This window comes from Miniopterus natalensis, chromosome 18 (genome assembly GCF_054644295.1).
Source record: "Miniopterus natalensis isolate mMinNat1 chromosome 18, mMinNat1.hap1, whole genome shotgun sequence".
Classification (NCBI taxonomy): domain Eukaryota; kingdom Metazoa; phylum Chordata; class Mammalia; order Chiroptera; family Miniopteridae; genus Miniopterus; species Miniopterus natalensis.
In genome coordinates this window covers 34,424,055-34,441,289 of record NC_142098.1, presented here as the reverse complement: position 1 = coordinate 34,441,289, position 17,235 = coordinate 34,424,055, and the positions used below count along the sequence as shown (strand labels likewise).

General features: G+C 54.1%; 2 protein-coding genes across 3 annotated transcripts; one reads left to right on the top strand and one right to left on the bottom strand.

Moving 5' to 3' along the window:
• Positions 1-433: 433 nt before the first annotated feature.
• On the top strand, positions 434-3,437 carry RPS16 (ribosomal protein S16). The gene is made up of 5 exons (XM_016209160.2): positions 434-565; positions 703-804; positions 2,864-2,960; positions 3,070-3,117; positions 3,245-3,437. Exons 1-5 carry the CDS (start codon positions 518-520, stop codon positions 3,388-3,390), a joined length of 441 nt encoding a protein of 146 aa, XP_016064646.1. The 5' UTR covers positions 434-517; the 3' UTR covers positions 3,391-3,437.
• Positions 3,438-7,860: 4,423 nt separating this feature from the next.
• PLEKHG2 (pleckstrin homology and RhoGEF domain containing G2) lies at positions 7,861-17,092 on the bottom strand. Of its 2 annotated transcripts, XM_087826640.1 has the most exons (18): positions 16,466-17,092; positions 15,380-15,651; positions 15,201-15,301; positions 14,314-14,380; positions 14,150-14,196; positions 13,794-13,944; positions 13,340-13,477; positions 12,952-13,152; positions 12,401-12,487; positions 12,220-12,312; positions 11,915-11,948; positions 11,723-11,824; positions 11,543-11,590; positions 11,425-11,463; positions 11,250-11,266; positions 10,893-11,069; positions 9,862-10,786; positions 7,861-9,779 (listed from the first exon to the last, which is right to left on the bottom strand). In XM_087826640.1, exons 1-18 carry the CDS (start codon positions 16,554-16,556, stop codon positions 8,218-8,220), a joined length of 4,152 nt encoding a protein of 1,383 aa, XP_087682766.1. In that variant the 5' UTR covers positions 16,557-17,092; the 3' UTR covers positions 7,861-8,217. The 2 variants fall into 2 exon arrangements, with proteins under 2 accessions (XP_087682766.1, XP_016064684.2); XM_016209198.2 differs by lacking the exons at positions 12,401-12,487; positions 14,314-14,380; positions 15,201-15,301; positions 15,380-15,651; positions 16,466-17,092 and having other exon boundaries at positions 12,220-12,306; positions 14,150-14,269.
• Positions 17,093-17,235: the final 143 nt, after the last annotated feature.

Genomic DNA, 17,235 nt, shown 5'->3' with positions numbered 1-17,235 from the left:
GCTTGACTTCTTGCTTTCGGTTCCGGAGGGAAGATTCTGGTGGAGGTGGTTGTGGAAGGAAGTCTGCGGCTGATGAGGAGTTAAAAAAGTCCTCTTTAAAAACGGCACTAAAAATCAATCTTAGCTGGGTGCGGGGGGGGGGGGGGGAGGCGGAGGGAGATTATTAAAGAACCGGCATGCAAATGAGAACCTGCTCTGACCAATGAGGGCTGAAGGCGTAAAGAACAGTATGTACTCTTCACCCTTTGTCTGCACCCTACACCTTCAGGCCCCGCCCTTCCCACCCCGGGCTCCGCCCCTCCCACCCCGGCCCGGGCCACCGCTCTTGGGATCCACCTTCCTGCTGCGGATCTGAAGTCCCGCCCCCTGGCTACGACATGAGCCGTAAAGCTCCTGGTCACGACGCACAGCTCAAAGCGCCTGCGCACAACCTGAAAAGCGGGCGGGGTGGCCTTGCGTTTTCCTTTTCCGGTGTCGGCGCCGCGCGGTGAGGAACTCTTTCTGAACGCTCGCAGCCATGCCGTCCAAGGGTCCTCTGCAGTCGGTGCAGGTCTTCGGACGCAAGGTGAGCCGGGCGCTGGATGGGAGAGATCGGGGGAGCCGGGGTCTGGGAGAGGTCGATGGGCAGGTTTTGGGGGCCGACATGGGAGCCGGAGCCTTGATCTCACGTGGCCCTTGTCTCTTCCTCCTCGCTTTCCGCAGAAGACGGCCACAGCTGTGGCGCACTGCAAACGGGGTAATGGCCTCATCAAGGTGAACGGGCGACCCCTGGAGATGATCGAGCCGCGCACACTGCAGTACAAGGTGCTGGGGCTGAAGACTGGCGTTTGGGTTGAGTGGAGGACTCTGGGACAGAGATGTTGAAATAAGGAGGTCCCTGGAGTTCGTTGATCTTGGAAGCTGAGGAATCTGGTATCAACAATGGGATGTTTAGAAGCTGAGTTGGGGATCAGGAAAATGGGGTATTTGGCGATGGTGGTGGGTTTTGGGGGTACAAAATGTGATAAAAGCTTAAAGTGAGTGAAAACGTGGATGTTCAGAGGGAAAGGGTAGGGGGAGATAGAGCAGAGGGTAGAGAGGATAAATAGTGATGGAAGGAGACTTGACTTGGGGTGAACACAGTACAGTGTACAGATGACATAGAATTGTACACCTGAAACAACCTTATTAACCAAGGTCACCCCAATAAATTCAGTTTAAAAAGTGGATGCTGGAATACTATGCAGCTGTAAGAATCTCGTGCCCTTTGGAACACTATGGATGTACCTGGAGCAAATTATGCTAATGGAAATAAGCCAGGCAGAGAAAGACAAACATCACATGATCTCGCTTATACGTGAAACCTAAAGAACTTAATAAACTGATGAACAGAATAGATTCAATGACATGGAAGCATAGATCAGACTGACGAATGTCAGAGGGATGGAGGAGGGTGGGTGAGTGGAGGGGGAGAGAGTAACCAAAATATATATGCACAACCCAAAGACACAGACAGTGGTGGAGAGGGGGATGGGACGGGGTGGGATGGATCATTGGGGAGAAAAAGGGACATGCAATATTTTAAACAAAAATTAAATTTAAAAATTAAAAAAATGGATGCTGAAGATTAAGAGGGTGCTTTGAAAACTGGGATATTTGGAAGCCCACTCAATTGAGGGCCAGATGACAAGAGCATTAGCAGTTTTTGCGGCCTGATTTCTTGCAGTTAATTAGTGGGGGGTGTCAGTTTCCACTTCTCTGGACATTGTAGGTACTAAGTTTTAAAAGAGCAGGAATGGAATTTGGGGTTATTGTGCCTGGCTGTGAAGGGGCTCCTTTCTCCCTGTTTGGGCCTCAGTTTCTTTGGCTCAGAATGGAGATTGGAGTGTGATTTCTGTTACTTGAGGCAAATAACTTCTCTTCTTTGGTTGGGCTCATCATCTGTAAAATGAGGATAACTTCTACCATGAAGGGCTCTTGTGAGGAGGAGTTAGAATTTCCTGTAGAGTCTTCTATTAAATGTAAATGATAACATCTACATTTCAGGGTGAGTTAGGATTTATTTAGTAAGGTAGGGCCTGAGATCCTTGGTATAGCAGACATTGAGTATTGTGGCTTACTCCTATTGACTGTCCGTTTATTTGAAGGCTGTGTATGTGCAGCCTGTGACCCAGAAGGCCCCAGGCCCTGCTGTCACGGAGCTCCCAGTCTGCTGAGGGAAACAGAGTGGATCCAATACCAGACACTGCTCCTAGAGTATTTGGGGCTGGGACGGGGGAGCCCAGGCAAGGATTCTGACATCTGCGTGGAAGAGTCAGGGCAGGCTGGGGGGTGGTTTGAAGGGAGACCTGTGACCTGAGACCTAAAGTAAGTAAAACAAGTGTGTCCAGGCACATGCAGGGAGACCTGCAGCTGGCAAGGTGAGGGCCTGTTACAGGTTATAGTGCGGTTGTAATTTCTCTGGAAACCTGAGAGGCTTGGGTGGGACCCAGAAAACCCATCTGGCGTAGCCCAGGAGCACCTTCTGCTGTTTGAGGCAGCTTTGGTGGTGGCAGAGTTTTCCTTACTACTGAACTAAAGGTTAGAAGTCTAAAAACCAGTCTGAGATGGGGACTCTGACATGCATGGAGGTTGTCTGCATAGGTTGCCTTGAACAGCCTTGCCTGTCTTTGAATCCTCCCTGCTCCTGGCTGTGTAGAGGCCCTTGCAGTGGTAGCTCAACCCTCTTCTGCTAGTACCATGAGGCCAGTGGTGGCAGAAGCTACTTGAAGAGAGATAAGAAGGATGCTCAGTGAGGTGACTCAGTTGCCCAGATTGTGCTCTAAAATCCTATTGTCTGTCTGTCTGTCTGTCCTGCCCCCCCCCTTCGCCCCCGTTCTTTCAGCTACTGGAACCTGTACTGCTTCTCGGGAAGGAGCGATTTGCTGGCGTGGACATCCGAGTCCGTGTGAAGGGTGGTGGTCATGTGGCACAGATTTATGGTGAGTCCCAGGAACTGGGCACATGGGTGGGAGGTGGCTCTGAGAGCAAGGTCCTACTCTCGGACCTTCACAAAATGCGTGTACCTTATTTTGTGTGTTTTTCTCACAGCAATCCGTCAGTCCATCTCCAAAGCCCTGGTGGCCTATTACCAGAAATGTGAGTGAGTGGGTCTTTCCATCAGGTGGGTGGGGGCAAATCAAGGACCAGCTCTGGCATTTAGCTCCAGAGAGTAGGTGTATGCTTTTGTGGTTATCTAAATCTTGACCCCACTTTTCATCCCCAGATGTGGATGAAGCTTCCAAGAAGGAGATCAAAGACATTCTCATCCAGTATGACCGGACCCTGCTGGTAGCTGATCCCCGTCGCTGCGAATCCAAAAAGTTTGGAGGTCCTGGTGCCCGTGCTCGCTACCAGAAATCCTACCGATAAGCCCATCTGGGTTCACCTTTGTAATAAACAATGGTCATGGAATTTAAGGTTTCAAGGATTGTGCTATCATTCATGGTGGGTCTTTGGCTAAAAGGAATATGGGAAATGCCCCTAGCCCACTGCCAGTCTGTATTTTGAGCCACAACTCGGGTTAGTGTGGATGGGTTATAAGGTAGGTGGCACAGCTGAGATGGGTGGTCCTGGGCCATTAGTTGTATAGGGTGTCCTTGTGTGTGGGGGGGGTTGTCTTTATTTCAATTCCTTTGCTGCTGTTTAAGTAGCACTTCAGGAAAGAGCAGGGAAAATGTGTACTATCAATAATTTTTTTTTTTTTTTTAATATATATTGATTTCAGAGAGAGGAAAGGAGAGGGAGAGAGATAGGAACATCAATGATGAGTCATTGATCGAGCCCTCAACCCTGGCATGTGCCCTGACCAGGAATCAAACCCCAGTCGCCTGGATCCTAGGTTGACGCTCAACTGCTGAGCCACGCCCGGCCGGGCTTTGTTTTTTAAATATATCTCAATAATCTTTAACATAAAGAAAGGAAAAACTGCCTAGGTGGACTCTGAAGTCACTAAGGGCATGGCTGGGTTGGGAAATGCAGTTTTGTTAATACCAACCTGTAGTGTAGATAAGATTGAGATCTGGGGGCAAGGGCTGTAAACCCCACAAGGTGTGAGGTGGATGGATTCCTCTCCACTGGTTTCATCCACCCATGTCAACACTACCTCCTGGGGAAAGCCTCCCACTTCCTTAAAGCAAGACCCAGTTATGCTCAGTGTAGTAACAGACATTATGTGGTTCAGAACATGGTTCTGAGGACTTCAGTGTGCCTGCCATGAAATGAAAGCCAGCATAGTGGGCTCTCAGTTGCTACCATTGGGCTACAAGTGATAGAACATTTCCATTGTCAAAATTCTGAGAGATGGCGCAGGTATATGTACAGCTAGTATTGGTTCCAGGACCACCCATGGGTACCAAATCCAGTGTTGTTCAAGTCCTTTAGCCTTTCATATCCAATGCAGAATTCCACCAATTTTTATAGGGAGCTAGTGAACCCCATTGTTCTGGGAAGGGCATCTCTTCTTCCATCCCAGTCTGCAGCCATCTGCCAAGGGGGTGTCCGGCTGTATTCCCCCTGCTGGTAGTACTGGTGACATCTTGCCGCACTAGAATGTTAACTGAGGGGAAAACTTAAACTGTTAGAAGGAACTTGAGAGACTTAATGTCCAGCTGTCCTGTTCATATCTGCCCTACCCAACAGCCATGTGTGGCTGCCAAGCTGGGCTGCAGAGATGAGAACACTCCTTGAAAGTTATATGGACTAGCACTGATACTTCAGGAATACATACAAGTACAGTCACCCACTGCCTAATGGGATATGCTCAGAAACGTGCTGGTGGGCGATTTTGTCACGTGAACATCAGTGCACTGGACACAAACCTTGGTTGTACAGCCCGCTACACACCAGCCTGTTCTGGAGGGAAGGAATAACCTATGCCTCCTGTATATATGGAAGAGACCCAGGAAAACAGGAACTCACCAGAATGGCTGAAGCCCTACCTTAGATAACTTCTTCAGTTGAAGACAAGATGAGGGGGGGAGTCAGTTGTGGGAGATCACCAGGAAAAGCATAGTGAACAAGCGGAAGGGTGTTAAGTCCCCCGTCTTCTGCAGTGATGAATTTGAGGTAAGGTCATTCCCCTCTTGGTACAGTGAGGGAGACCCCTTAACAATGGAGACTTCCCATTTACAAATGTAAATGTCTTTTACAAAGGGTAGCTTCTACTTGGTTTTCAGAGCTCCCAATTCTACTGTTTCTTAAACCAGCCTAAAATTATCCTTATGCCAAATAGGCATATTTTGAAGTGATAAATTCTGTTCCCCTAAACCATATCACTGTACTGAATACTGTAGGCAATTGTAATGCTATTTGAGGAACGCACTGCACTGTTACAAGGGCTACCTCATAAACAACGGAATTTTGCAAATCCATTGTACTCTTACGAGGCTACCAGTTTACTTCACACAGTGTGTGACTGTCAAGTTCTTAGAGGTGGAGAGTGGGGTTGATTGAGCACCAATTAGGTGCCAGGCTAAGCATCATTGGACGTATCTTCACAATATCCCTGCGAGGTTGGTGACACGCAGGTGTCTTCCTATTACCAGATAAGAAAATGAGCCTAGTGGCAAAATGCAGCTCGCCGAGTTTTTTGCTTGGGAGTTGGAGTTAATTTGGGTTGAGGTTGACTGGCATTACTCTAACCCTCCCAAGGAGGGCAGCAGCGTCCCAAGGAAGGCAGCAGCCAACCCTCCTTCCCCTTTTGAGCCTGATTTTGCAGCAGCTCTAAAGATGGTTTACAACAGGCAGGTTGTAAGGTATTCCTGAGACAGCTGCAGAGCTGGGCTGTGAAGCAGGTAGTTGGGCAGGCAGGAGGAACAAAATTCAGGGGCAGGGACCAGGAGGGGCTAAGGCAAGCCTGGAGCCCGTGGTTTTCCCACAGGACCCAGAGACACCCTCACACACACTCCCGCCCCTTACTGGGGCTCCTGGCTTCCTCCCAGAGGCACAGCTGGGATGTATCTGGAGGAGCTGAGGGCACTTACCTCTTTCCCTGCTCCAGGCCTTGGAGTCGACAGCCTTTCTCCCTCCCCGACGCCTCCTCAAATACCGTGAATTCCGGCGCCACTGGGAGCCCAAGTCGGGCTGGGAACTTTCCTTCAGCTGGGAATGTGCAGCTGGGGGTGGCTGGGAATGTGCAGCTGGGGCGGAGGAGGGGAGGGCCAGCCTCTGTCCTGACCTTGGGGAGGCTGCAGCAGAGCAGCCCCAGGCCCTGGCTTAGGGCTTGGCAACCACTCAAATAACTGGATAGAACCCCGCAGCTAACGTCTATTGAGCCAGGCCTGTCCTGGCTACCTTATCATCTAGGCCCCTTGGAGCGCAGGCTGTGCCTCAAGTGGGTGGGGAAGTGCTCCTTATTGTGCCCCCAGTGGCAAGAGCAGTGCCCGGCACAGGACAGGCACTCAAGAGTACGGACTTGGGCTGGGCTGCAGGAAAGTCCCAGCTCTACCCCTTCCGGTGTGACTGGGCAAGTTCTTTATCGAACCTGTGCCTCACTTTCCTCATCTCTAAAGTGGGGATTAAAGTCCACACTGGCCTTTTAAGGCTGTTGTGAGAACTCAGGGTGAATGAGTTCATGTGAAGTGACTAATGCCCATGGTATGCCATTAGTCCTCAATAAATCTCAGCCTTTTTTGCTGCTGTCAGTTGCTTGCTGAAACTTCAGATTCCTAGGCTCCTACCCTGGTGGTTCTGATTCCAAAGGCTGGGACTAGATCCTGGGGCATCTGTGATTCGAACAATGTGCCTGTGAGTCAGAGGCTCACACACACTTGAGAATCGGGTACCTTCACTGAATCTTTACAATAATCCTACGACACAGCGACTGTTGATCCACACTGGACAGGAAACGCAGGCTCAGAGAGAGGTTACAATGACACTGGTGCCTCAGAGAATTCCAGGGAAGGTAAAATAAGATAATGTGGGAAAAGCGGGTAAGTGTTCAATCAAAGAAGTTAATGTTACCAAGGAAATTGATTAGGTTATGCTTCTCAGTGGGCATGCCGCAGCTGGGCGGGCACAAAGGATCCTTTGGCCTAGCCAGGTAGCTCAGTTGGTTAGAGCGCCGTCCCCATACACCAAAGTTCAATTCCCAGTCAGGGCGCACATAAGAATCAACCAATGAATGCATAAATAAGTGGAACAACAAACTGATGTTTCTCTCTCCTCCCTCTAAAATGAAAAACTTTTTTAAAAATCGAAAAAAGCCTTTGTCTCTGACCTGAATTTTTTGGGGGTTGAGGAGCACAATGAGGCACTACAGAGGTCTCAAACTAGAGAAGGGGTAAAAGGGATCTGATTATGCGCGGTGAGCACAACTGGAATATTCATGAGGGTGGGGAGTGGTTGCCAGGAGGAATCAGACAGATGGGGGACAGACTTTTCTCAGAATCTCAAACCTGAGCCACTCTGGTTAGCACGGAACTGGCTCTGAAGTTCTCTGGTACCAAGACCCAGCAGAATCCAATGAAGGAGGGATAGTGATCGAGACAGTTGATGGATTAGGAGATGGCTGTGTGAAGATGTACGGATGGACAGATGGAGGAATGGACGCTAGACGGGTGGTAGGATGGTGGATGAGTAGAGATGGCTGAATAAACCGAGGCCTGTGGGAGGTGATGGACTGGGAGGTGGATGAAATCACTGGCAAGACAGCTGCAAAGGGCAGACGTGAAGGTGGCTGAGCCGTGAGATACATGGAGGAGGCCGGGACACAGGAACTGAATAAACCGCTAAGGGAGTGAATTGCTACTTGGAACAAAGCTCCCTAACTTGGCTTTTCTGGATGGGCATCTAGCAGTTCCTAAACCCTCTAAATTCATACATACATCGAATTGTAATGAGTCCAGGTTCCAGTAATTCTTAAAAGGGTTTGAGATTCCCCAAATTTTCAGAACCACTGAGCTGTGCTGGGACAGACCTTCCCATTCATTGTCATCTTGTTATCCCCACTATTTCCAGAATGGGAAAAGAGACATAATTTCATAATATTAATTAACAAAATATTAATGGAATCCCCTTCCCCATCCCTGTTGAGTTAATCAAGGTAAGTAATAAAGACCGCTCGCCAAAGCAGATGCCAGCAGCTGGAAAGCTGCAGCAATTTTAGACTTGTGTTCAGTGTCTGGACTTCCGGGTGAAGTTCTGAGTCTGTGGCATTTGGTTGAAGTCCTTGCTTTGCAAGAAGCCTGATACCCTGGCTCACATGTGGAAAGGGGCATCAGGAGCCCCCTGGGCTCTGCGAAGGCTCACAGATTCTTGGGTGGAAGCCAATAGAGCAGGGTGGTTCAACCTTACCTGGGCCTTGGCTGGCCGTAGCCGCCCACCACCCCCGACATGGATGTTGACTGTGGTGGCGTAGCTGAGCCTCCTGGCCGGAGGTGGTGGGGGTTGGGGCTGGGGTGGTGGTGAAGGTGCCCGTGATGTGGGGGCAGAGGATGACCAGGGACCCCGAGAAGCTTGGGGGGCCTCTCCCCCAGGTCCTTGCCTCCGAGCTAAGCTCTGGCTGATGTAAGAGGCTGCCAGGTATCTTGAGAGAGCAGATGCGTTGGGGCCCAGGAGCTGACGGGATGGGGGTGGGGGACTGTGGGGTGGAGTCAATTCTGAAGACTCTGATCTGGCAACAGGAGAAATGGAGTGGCCTCCTGGTTTGGACCAAACCACAGTGGTCTGAACTGGGGTGGGTGACAGGCCTTGAATGTCCCACGAGGCTCCTTCCTCAGGCAGAAGAGTGACAGCTGGAACCTGGATGTCTGTGAGGCTCTTCTGCTCCAACAAAGGTGTAGGTTTGGGGACCTGGAGGTCTGTGAGGATTTGCTCCTGGAGCAAAGGTAAAGCAGTGGGACCCAGAATGTCTGGCAGGCCTCCCTGCTTGGGCAAAGGTGGAAGTGCTTGGACCTGCATGTCCATGAGGCCTTGGGGCTGGGGCGAGGCTGTGGCAGCCTGAATGTCTGGGAGGTCCTGAGGCAAAGACGATGGAGCATTGGCTGAGATTTGATGGTCTAGGTGGCCTCCACATGCAGGCAAAGGTGAGGTATCCGGAACCTGAATGTCTGAGAGGTCGGGTTCCAAGGGCAGTGGGGTGTTGGCGGGGATCTGATGGTCCAGGCTGCTTCCATGCAGAAGCAAAGTATCCACAGTTTGGCCGCAGGCAGTGGCTGGGGACGGAACATCCATGGAACCTCCCTGCTTAGTTGATAGGGTGCTGGCTGGGCTCTGGCAGTCTAGGTGGCCTTCTTGCTTGGGCATAGGAGTGGTGGATAAAACCACGACATGAGAACAACTTCCCTGCTTCGGCAAAGCTGGGGGGGTCGGAACTTGGATGTCCATCTGGCACCCTTGCTGAGGGAGAAAGGTGGTAGCTGGAAGCTGTATATCCCTGTGGCTTCTATGCTCAGGCAAAGGAGGGGCAGCTGGAACTTGCATTTCCAGGTGGCCTTCGTGATCAGGTAGAGCTGTGATAGCTGGAACCTGGACATGTGGGGGGCCTTCCTGCTTGGGAAACGGTGTGGTGGCTGGAATCTGGATGTCCCAGAGGCCTTGCTCAGGCAAAGTGGTAGCAGCTGGAATCTGGGTGCCCTGATTGTCTTGCTCAGGCAAACTGGAAACGTCTAGACCCTGGCCACCAAGGCAGCCTCCCTGCTTCAACAGGGGAGCAGCAGCTTGAACCTGGGCAGCAGGGCCTAAGGGGACAGATTCCTGGGCCAAAGTCAGTGGAAAGGCCAGCTCACATACCAACACATGTCCAAAGGCAGGCAGGGGCCCTGTATTGGAAGAAAAGAGGACTGACTCAGGACTGGCGCCCCAGCATAGACCACCTCTGCCAACCACATACCTGGACCTTACCTGGCTCGGCCTGCTCATGGGGCAGGCAGGGGGACAGCTGGGGCTGGGCCAGAGCCCGTGGTCTGCGGCGGGGAGCATTGGCCGATGCCCGAGTCTCAGCCCGCTGCATCTGCTGGATCCGCTCGCTGTAAAGCCGGGCCAGCTCTCGCACTCGGGACGCAGCCCGCTCTGTACTGGGGGCTCTAGCCTTCCCACTCCCACTCCCTCCACCCAGATCCGAATCTTCCAGAATCAGCAGCGGTTCTGGGAAACCTGGCCGGGCCAACTGCCCCTGTTCCAGAGCCTGCCAGGCGCTCCGGATTTCTGAGCAAGAGCGGAATCCCAGCTCATCCTGGAATCCATGGTCTCCGGTGCCATCCTGGGGCTGGAAATCGGGAAAGGATACCCTGTCCTCTCCCTCCTTCGCCTGCCCTGCCCTGCTGCCTGAGGAGGGCTCTCCCAGTTCTCCAGAACTGCCTCCAGAGAGCAGTTCTCTCCTGGTGGCTAGAGCATTATCTGGCTCCTGCCGAGGGCCCTGCAGCCAGGAGTCACAGGAAAGGGTGGGAGGGCTGGAAAGACCAGGAATGTCGGGGACACTAGGTATGACTGGAAGGCAGGGCATTTCAAAAACACTGGAAATGTCAGAGAGACTGGGAAGGCGGGGGGTTGGGGGAATTTCAGAAAGGCTAGAAATTTCAGGGTGGCTGGGCCCGGCAGGATGCTTGGTAAGGCCAGGAATGTCGGGAACTTCAGATGCACTGGAACTTTCGAGTCCCTCTAGGACGTGGAGTGGCGAAGGGCCCCGTTCATCCATCTCCAGCTCTTCCTCCTCCTCTGAAGAGTCCCGGCTGGGCAGGGCTGGGAATGTGGGGCTTTCACCGTCATGTGGCACCTGGGAGTCTCCTGGGAACTTGGGAATGTCGTGGGGGGGTGGCTGTAGTGGGCACTGGGGTAGAAACCAAAGGTATCAGGGTGCGTGGGCCGCCCTGGTCCCCAGGCTGTTCCTGCCCAAGTGGAGCCCCAAGGATGCCGTGATGGGACACCCAGCTCACCCCCGAATCCCGGAGGCCTCTTTGGTTGAGCAACTCCAGGATTTCTTCAGTGATTGAGGTCCCGGAGGGGTCCAGTGAGGGGGGTCCAGTGTCCTCCAAGTCCTCAGGAGGTCCGGAGGCTGGACTTGGTGGCTGAGGCTCTAGCGGGGGGTAGAGCTCCCCCTCGCTGCCAGCATGCTGAGGAAAGTAAGGATGGAGGGCAGCACCCAGGGCCCCCAGCACCCTATCTTCCCTCAGATGGAGGAATCCAACCCCCAGCGCCCTTCTTACTCAGACCCAGGAGTTAGAACTCAAGCTCCCTCCTCTATCAGACCCCGGGGTCTGGGTCCCCAGAGCCCGTCCCAAGAGATTTCTTACCTTGAGTCTAGGCTTAGCTGGGAATGGAGAGATGAGAAAAAGAGTGAGATGTAGAAATAAGTATTATTCCTTCTAATCAATGAGCTGCTCCTATCACCCCTCCCCTGTGAACACTGGGCATCCCGTGGGAAGAGACAGACAGGGCTGGACCTGGCTGGGCTGGGCAGTCACTTACCGTTCTGTGGAAACATGACATAAGGGTCCTTCATTGGCTCTGGGGAGAGGACACATCTATGTCAGGGGCCCAGCTCCCACCCCGATTCCTAGTTGACCTTTCAGTGGAGGGAACTCACCAGACTGTCTACGGCCACGGCGGGTAGTAGGGGGACCTGGAGACGGAGCTGTGGGAGAGGCAGATCAGAACCTTGTTTTGAGCCCAGCCCCAGGCTTCTGGGAGAGAAGGGGCTATGGGTACAATTCCTGAGTGTGGGGGGAGAAGCAGGGGGTGGGACTCAGGGTTCCATCTCCTTTACCTGTGTTCCTTCGTCCAGGGGTGAAACTTCTAGCATCTCGAGGTCGGGGAGACCCTAGTAGGGGTGTCACAGGCTCTGGGATAGGCTTACTTTTAGGAGCACCTGTGGGGAGAGATTTGGGGCTAATAATCTACTTTTTCTTGGAAATAACTCCTCTACTTCCACACCTCCCAACCCAAGGCCCCAACTCACAGTGCAGGCTGTTTTCAAGAAGAACTTGTTTTGCCTGAAAGACACAAGGATGAGGGTTGAGGAGTCAGTCTCTTGAGCATCCCAGTCCCATTAATGGGTGCTACTACATGATACGCGCATTGTATGACTGATGACAATTGTTCCTCGCCACAACCCTATGAGGTCCTGGTGAGGAGACTGAGGTCAGAGAGGTTGCCCAAAGTCACAAAGCAGAGACATGGTGGAGCTGCGATGCAAATCCAGGCATCTGCTCTGCAATTTAACCACAATGCTTAAACGGCCCCCATCTGTGGCAGGAGCTGTACCTTGGCTGGGATAGAGGCAGGGTGGTTCTCAAAGAACAGGCGCTGGAGACAGTGAATCCACAGCCTCTTCTCTTCTTGGTTCTTGGCCTGGAGGTAGATGGTGGTGAAGTGGGAAGTCAGGTGTGAGGTTTATGAGCTACTGGGAACCCTGCCGGTCCAGCCCCACTCTGCTCACCTGGAGCAGGTGCCTGTGCTTGGGAATGGTCAGATCGGCCACCTTGAACCCTAGAGGGTCACGAGGGCTCTCGCTCACACTCAGGTTGCAGCACTGGATAGTGGAGCAGAGAGGGCAGCAGGCTCAGAGCCCTTGGACTCAGCAATGTGCCCCTTGCATTTGGGTCCCTACCCCCTAGAACTATGTACTCTGTATGGTTGTATGCAAGGGGTGAGGGGGTGGGAGGGGTGGGCTTTCCCCTGTTGACTCTCTGCACCAGGCTGGGCTCTGCTCTCCCTCACCAGCCCTCCCCACTCTCATCTGGATCAAGATGTGCTTCCCCCATGAACAAGCTTGCCTGGTGGGCAAATCCAGGTCCTCCCCCTCTGCATTCTTCTGGCCTCACCACTCTATTACACCTTGTCCCATCTCCAGACTCAAGAAAACATGGCCCTTTTAAGCAAGTTGTCCCTCCTTGCAGACCCAGCCCCTGGCCACCCCTCTAGGTATACAGGAATAGGTATATAGAACATAGCTTGCAGGTAACATTTCAGCCCCACCCCCATCCCCGAACTCACAAAGATGTGACCCTTATAGGTGTATTCCGGCCCCCGGCGTTTGGCCACGAGCAGCATCCGTGAGAATAGAAAGAGCAGCCGCTCACCCCCTCGAAATCGGGGGCCACCCCCTCCGCCACCTCGGAATGAGCCTTCCAGCACCAGCTCCCCAAAAGCACTGAGCTCCGGGCCAGTCCATCCGCCCAGCCGCCGCTGCACTTCCTGCCGGGACCCCGCCAGGTGCATGGGACACAGAAACACACCGGTGGGTGGGACACACATGCCAACACAGGGGGGTTAGCCAGGCCGTGCTGTCTAAGCCCACCCTCTGAGGTCACTTCTCAAGCACTGACCATCCCCCCAAAGGCCCTCATGTCCACTCCTCCGGTGCAGCCCACCCTGGAGTCACCTGGAGGCGTGCAGCGTGCTCTTGCTTGCGTTTCATGTCGTTGATGTACCAGGCAACTGCTGTCATGGACACGATGGCCTCCTCCACCATCTCACGGCCCTCGGTGCCTGGGCCCTCCACCCAGTGCTTGCCTAGCTCCTGCCGGGCAGCCACCAGGCACCCAGGGAGGGGAACAGAAACAGAGACATTGAAAGAATGATGATAAAGACAGAGACATATAAAGGTATGGGAAGAAATGGAGATCAGAGGTGGAGAGACAAACAGGGAGACAGGAAATGGAATCAGCTGATGCCAGTCCCCACTGCCAACAAGCACTGGCCCAGTATGTAGGGACTGAATGTCTCCCCAGGCCTTGCCCAGCTCGTCCTGGGTTCACCCACCAGATGCAACACCAGGTGGTCCATGGACAAGACTTAGCCCCTCCCCACGCAGATCCCCAAGAGCCACAGCAAACCTGCAGCAACAGATGGTACTTGAGGATGCGCTGAACAGGTTTTAGCAGGAAGCTCTGCAGGGGCAGTGAGTGGTGGAGTTGGGCCTGGCGCTCCTGGAGCCACAGGGCTGCTGGCGGAGACAGCGACAGCTCCCGGAGCAGGGCTAGGGAGCTGGGGGCAGAGCACTGGTCAGGGGTGGGGGGAGCAGCAGCTCCGGTGGGCAGGGCTGGGAGGGATTGGGGGCTGGCAGGGGTGAGGGGCAGATTAGGGAGAGTTCAGTTACTATCATGGTCTGGCAGGGGATGGAACTGGATGAGTTGAATAGAGGGAGGTTGGCTAGCACAGCAGCTCGTGGGTACAACCTAGGGGCCCTCACCTTGGGTAGTTCATGCAGTACAACGTGTAGATGTCAAAATCCTCGCTCTGCGGGTGACAGGGGAGTCAGCAAGACCTCAGACTCCCCATGCCCCCCCGCAACACAGGCTTGCTCCTCACTTACTCAGGCACAGGCGAAGACTGAGGCCTGGCACCCCAACTCACCCTCCGCACGAAGCACTCTGCAATGCCCCCTGCAGTGCTGCTGCGATCCAGGTCCTCCAGGAGCTCACTGTGGGGCGAGGGAAGGATGAGGGCCCCATAGCATCCCCCAGGGAAGGACTCCAGGAGGCTTGGTGGCTGCCAGGATCTCTCTAAGGGATGTCATGTCCAGAGGAAGAGCCCTTTGACCCCTACATGGAACCTCACAACCTGCTCAGATTTCCTTGGGCTGAATCACATTCCTCAGCCTAAAATCTTGTCACAGCTCGTCTGAGCCTGGGTGTCTCATGTCATGACCCAGGGAGAGCAATGTCACAACCTTCAGAGCTGTGATGATCTTAAGATCCCATTGTTGATCCTGAGATCTTGTCTTGACTCTAAGACCTCCTGCAATAACCTTATGATCTCAGCCTTGGCTGAATAGTTCAGCTGTTTATAGTGTGGGTTTGATCCCTGGTAGGGACACATACAAGAAGCAACCAATGAAAGCATAAATAAGTGAAACAACAAATAGATACTTCTCTCTCTCAAATCAGTTTTAAAAAATAATTAAAAATAATAACCTCATGATCTGATTCTTGGAGTCCGGCATCCTCCTCACCGGGGACAAACCACCCTGGATTGTTCTGGGCTGAGGGGTTCCCAGGACACAATGCTCACACTGTCATGCTCTCCAGGTCCCACCTGAGTCCTGGACTCATTGTGTTCCCAAGTCTGACAAGTGTTAAGACCCATCCCGATGCCTGGACTAGCCCCTTACTGGGACTTGGATCTCATCATCAGGTTCCATCCCCTCCTCCACACTCTGGGTCCTCCCTCCCCATCAGGATCCTGCCCAATGTGTTGACACCTAGCCCCCCTCTCCTCGCCCACCAGCCATCGCCCCTGACCTGCTGAACTCGTAGATGTCCTCGATGTTTGCAAACAGCGTGCCCACCTGCTCTGCGCTCAGCCCCAGGACCCCGCCATCCAGCAGGGGGCCCAGGTAGTCCTGTGGGCATGACTGGGGTTACTGGGGCAGAGGGACTGGCCTGGGTCCCCGCTGCCTTCAGGTGCCCTCCTGCCTCACCTCCACAATGCTGCGGAGGTCCCGGACATAGGCCTGCTCTGTCTCCACGATCTCACGGGCCACACGGTCCAGTCTCGAGGGTTTCACCAAACCAGGGGTCCCCACAGGTGACAGATGCAGGCGGATGGGGGGCCCTGGAAGGGGCTCTGGTCTGGAGGCTGAGCAGGCAGGGGTGGGCCCTGGGGCCAGATCCCCCTCAGAGCCCACTGTGCTCAGGGATGTGGAGCTCCCAGAACCTCGGGGGGAGGCCATGGCAGGGTTTGCGGAGGCTGCTGGGGATGCGGAGCAGGAGGTCAGGGGGGTCTCCCTACCTGAGTGAGTGCTCTTAGCCCCCACACTCACACTTAGTCAATGTCCTTCCCAAGGCTCCCTTCTCCTCTTCGTACTGTGCTGCCTTGGTCCAGTCTCGTCCTCTCCCATCAGGATCCTCTCTGAGCTTCTGGCCTCCACTTCGCTAATCCACCTCCATGTATCAGCCTGGGATATCTTTATTAAATTGCCTGTCTGACTCTGACACTCCCATGAGTATAACCCCTTCATGCCCTCAGGATAAAGCCCAAACTCTTCAGGTCCAAAGGACCCCATGCAAGGTGGACATTAGAGGCCATTCCAGTCTGCCCTCTCCCCACAGCCATGCCACTTCTTACACTCCAGTTTCCAGTCACACTCAGCTTCTTTCAGTTACTTAAATAGCAGTCTCCTCTTACCTCTGGGCCTTTGCACACACTGTTCCCTCTGCGTGGAATACTGTTCTTTGCCTTTCCCAACTCATTCCTCCTAATTTCTATTCTCAGTTTAGATGTTACCTCCTCCAGAAGCCTCCCCTGACCTCCCAGACTAAGCTCCCACAGCTCCCTGGGCTTTCTCCCAGCTGTGACCACTCTGCCCTGGGATACCCCCTCTGGACTGTCACTATTTAGGGATGGGTCCATCTCCCCCACCAAACTTGGAGCTCTGTGCAGGCAGGACTGGGGCTATCTTGGTCACCCTGTGTTGCCAGCACTGGGCCAACCACAGAGGGCTACACTGTGTCTTGAATAAAGGAATGAATGCCTAGCAGGCTCTGCCCCGCCCTTGCATGCTCACCTGTCTGAGTATCACACACAGTTGCACAGTCACACACTTCACCTCTGTGGCTGGGTTTGGACAGGCTCAGTTCACGGGCTCCCTCTGGCATGGCTGAGTGGCTCAGCGGCTTCTGCAAAAAGACCCCCTTCTTGGATATCAGGACCCCATAGGCCTCCCTGGCGGCCACGCTCACAGCTTGGGGGCTGAGAATTAAGAGCGTGGTCTAAATCCAGGGAGGGGCCCCTGGGAGTAGTAACTCATGGGGCAGACGGAGGCAAAATGATAGAAAGAGGGGGACAAGGAGAGAGAACATAGAGAAGATGTAAAGGCAGAGACAAAGAAGAGCGCGATAGCGAAAGAGTCGCTGAAGCTAGGAGTCCGGTCGGTCTGGGGCCGTAGGCTCCGGGATCCTGGGAACGGCTGGGCTCCGGCTGGAGCCGAGGGCGCGGGGCAGGGCTGGGAAAAGCCGTGGGCGGGAGGCCGCGGGGTCCCAGGGGAGGGCGGAGGAGGCTGGGGGACCGGATGCCAGGGTCCAGCAGACGGTTCCCTCCCCCGCCAAGAGCTGCGAGTTGGGGCGCTGGCCCTGAGCCCCCGAACCCCCCCTCCAGCCAGTCCCTCCGCGACCGGCCCTCGGTGCCCAGCGCCTCCGACGCCCCGCCAGCCCCCAGCTCCCGCCGGCGCCTCCGCTCGCCCCCCGCCGGCACGCCCCCTCATTGTTTAGCTGCGGCGGCGCCGCCCCCTCCCCCAGCCCTTCGGGGCCTCTCGCCTTCCCCCTCACCTCCAGGGGA

Coding starts and splice junctions, on each gene's coding strand:
- RPS16 (XM_016209160.2), top strand. CDS start 518: ATGCCGTCCAAGGGTCCTCTGCAGTCGGTGCAGGTCTTCGGACGCAAG. Junction 566..702: donor TGCAGGTCTTCGGACGCAAG/GTGAGCCGGGCG, acceptor CGCTTTCCGCAG/AAGACGGCCACAGCTGTGGC. Junction 3,118..3,244: donor GGTGGCCTATTACCAGAAAT/GTGAGTGAGTGG, acceptor TTTCATCCCCAG/ATGTGGATGAAGCTTCCAAG.
- PLEKHG2 (XM_087826640.1), bottom strand. CDS start 16,556: ATGCCAGAGGGAGCCCGTGAACTGAGCCTGTCCAAACCCAGCCACAGA. Junction 13,478..13,793: donor AGTACCATCTGTTGCTGCAG/GTTTGCTGTGGC, acceptor GCTGCCCGGCAG/GAGCTAGGCAAGCACTGGGT. Junction 13,153..13,339: donor AGCACGCTGCACGCCTCCAG/GTGACTCCAGGG, acceptor GGGTCCCGGCAG/GAAGTGCAGCGGCGGCTGGG.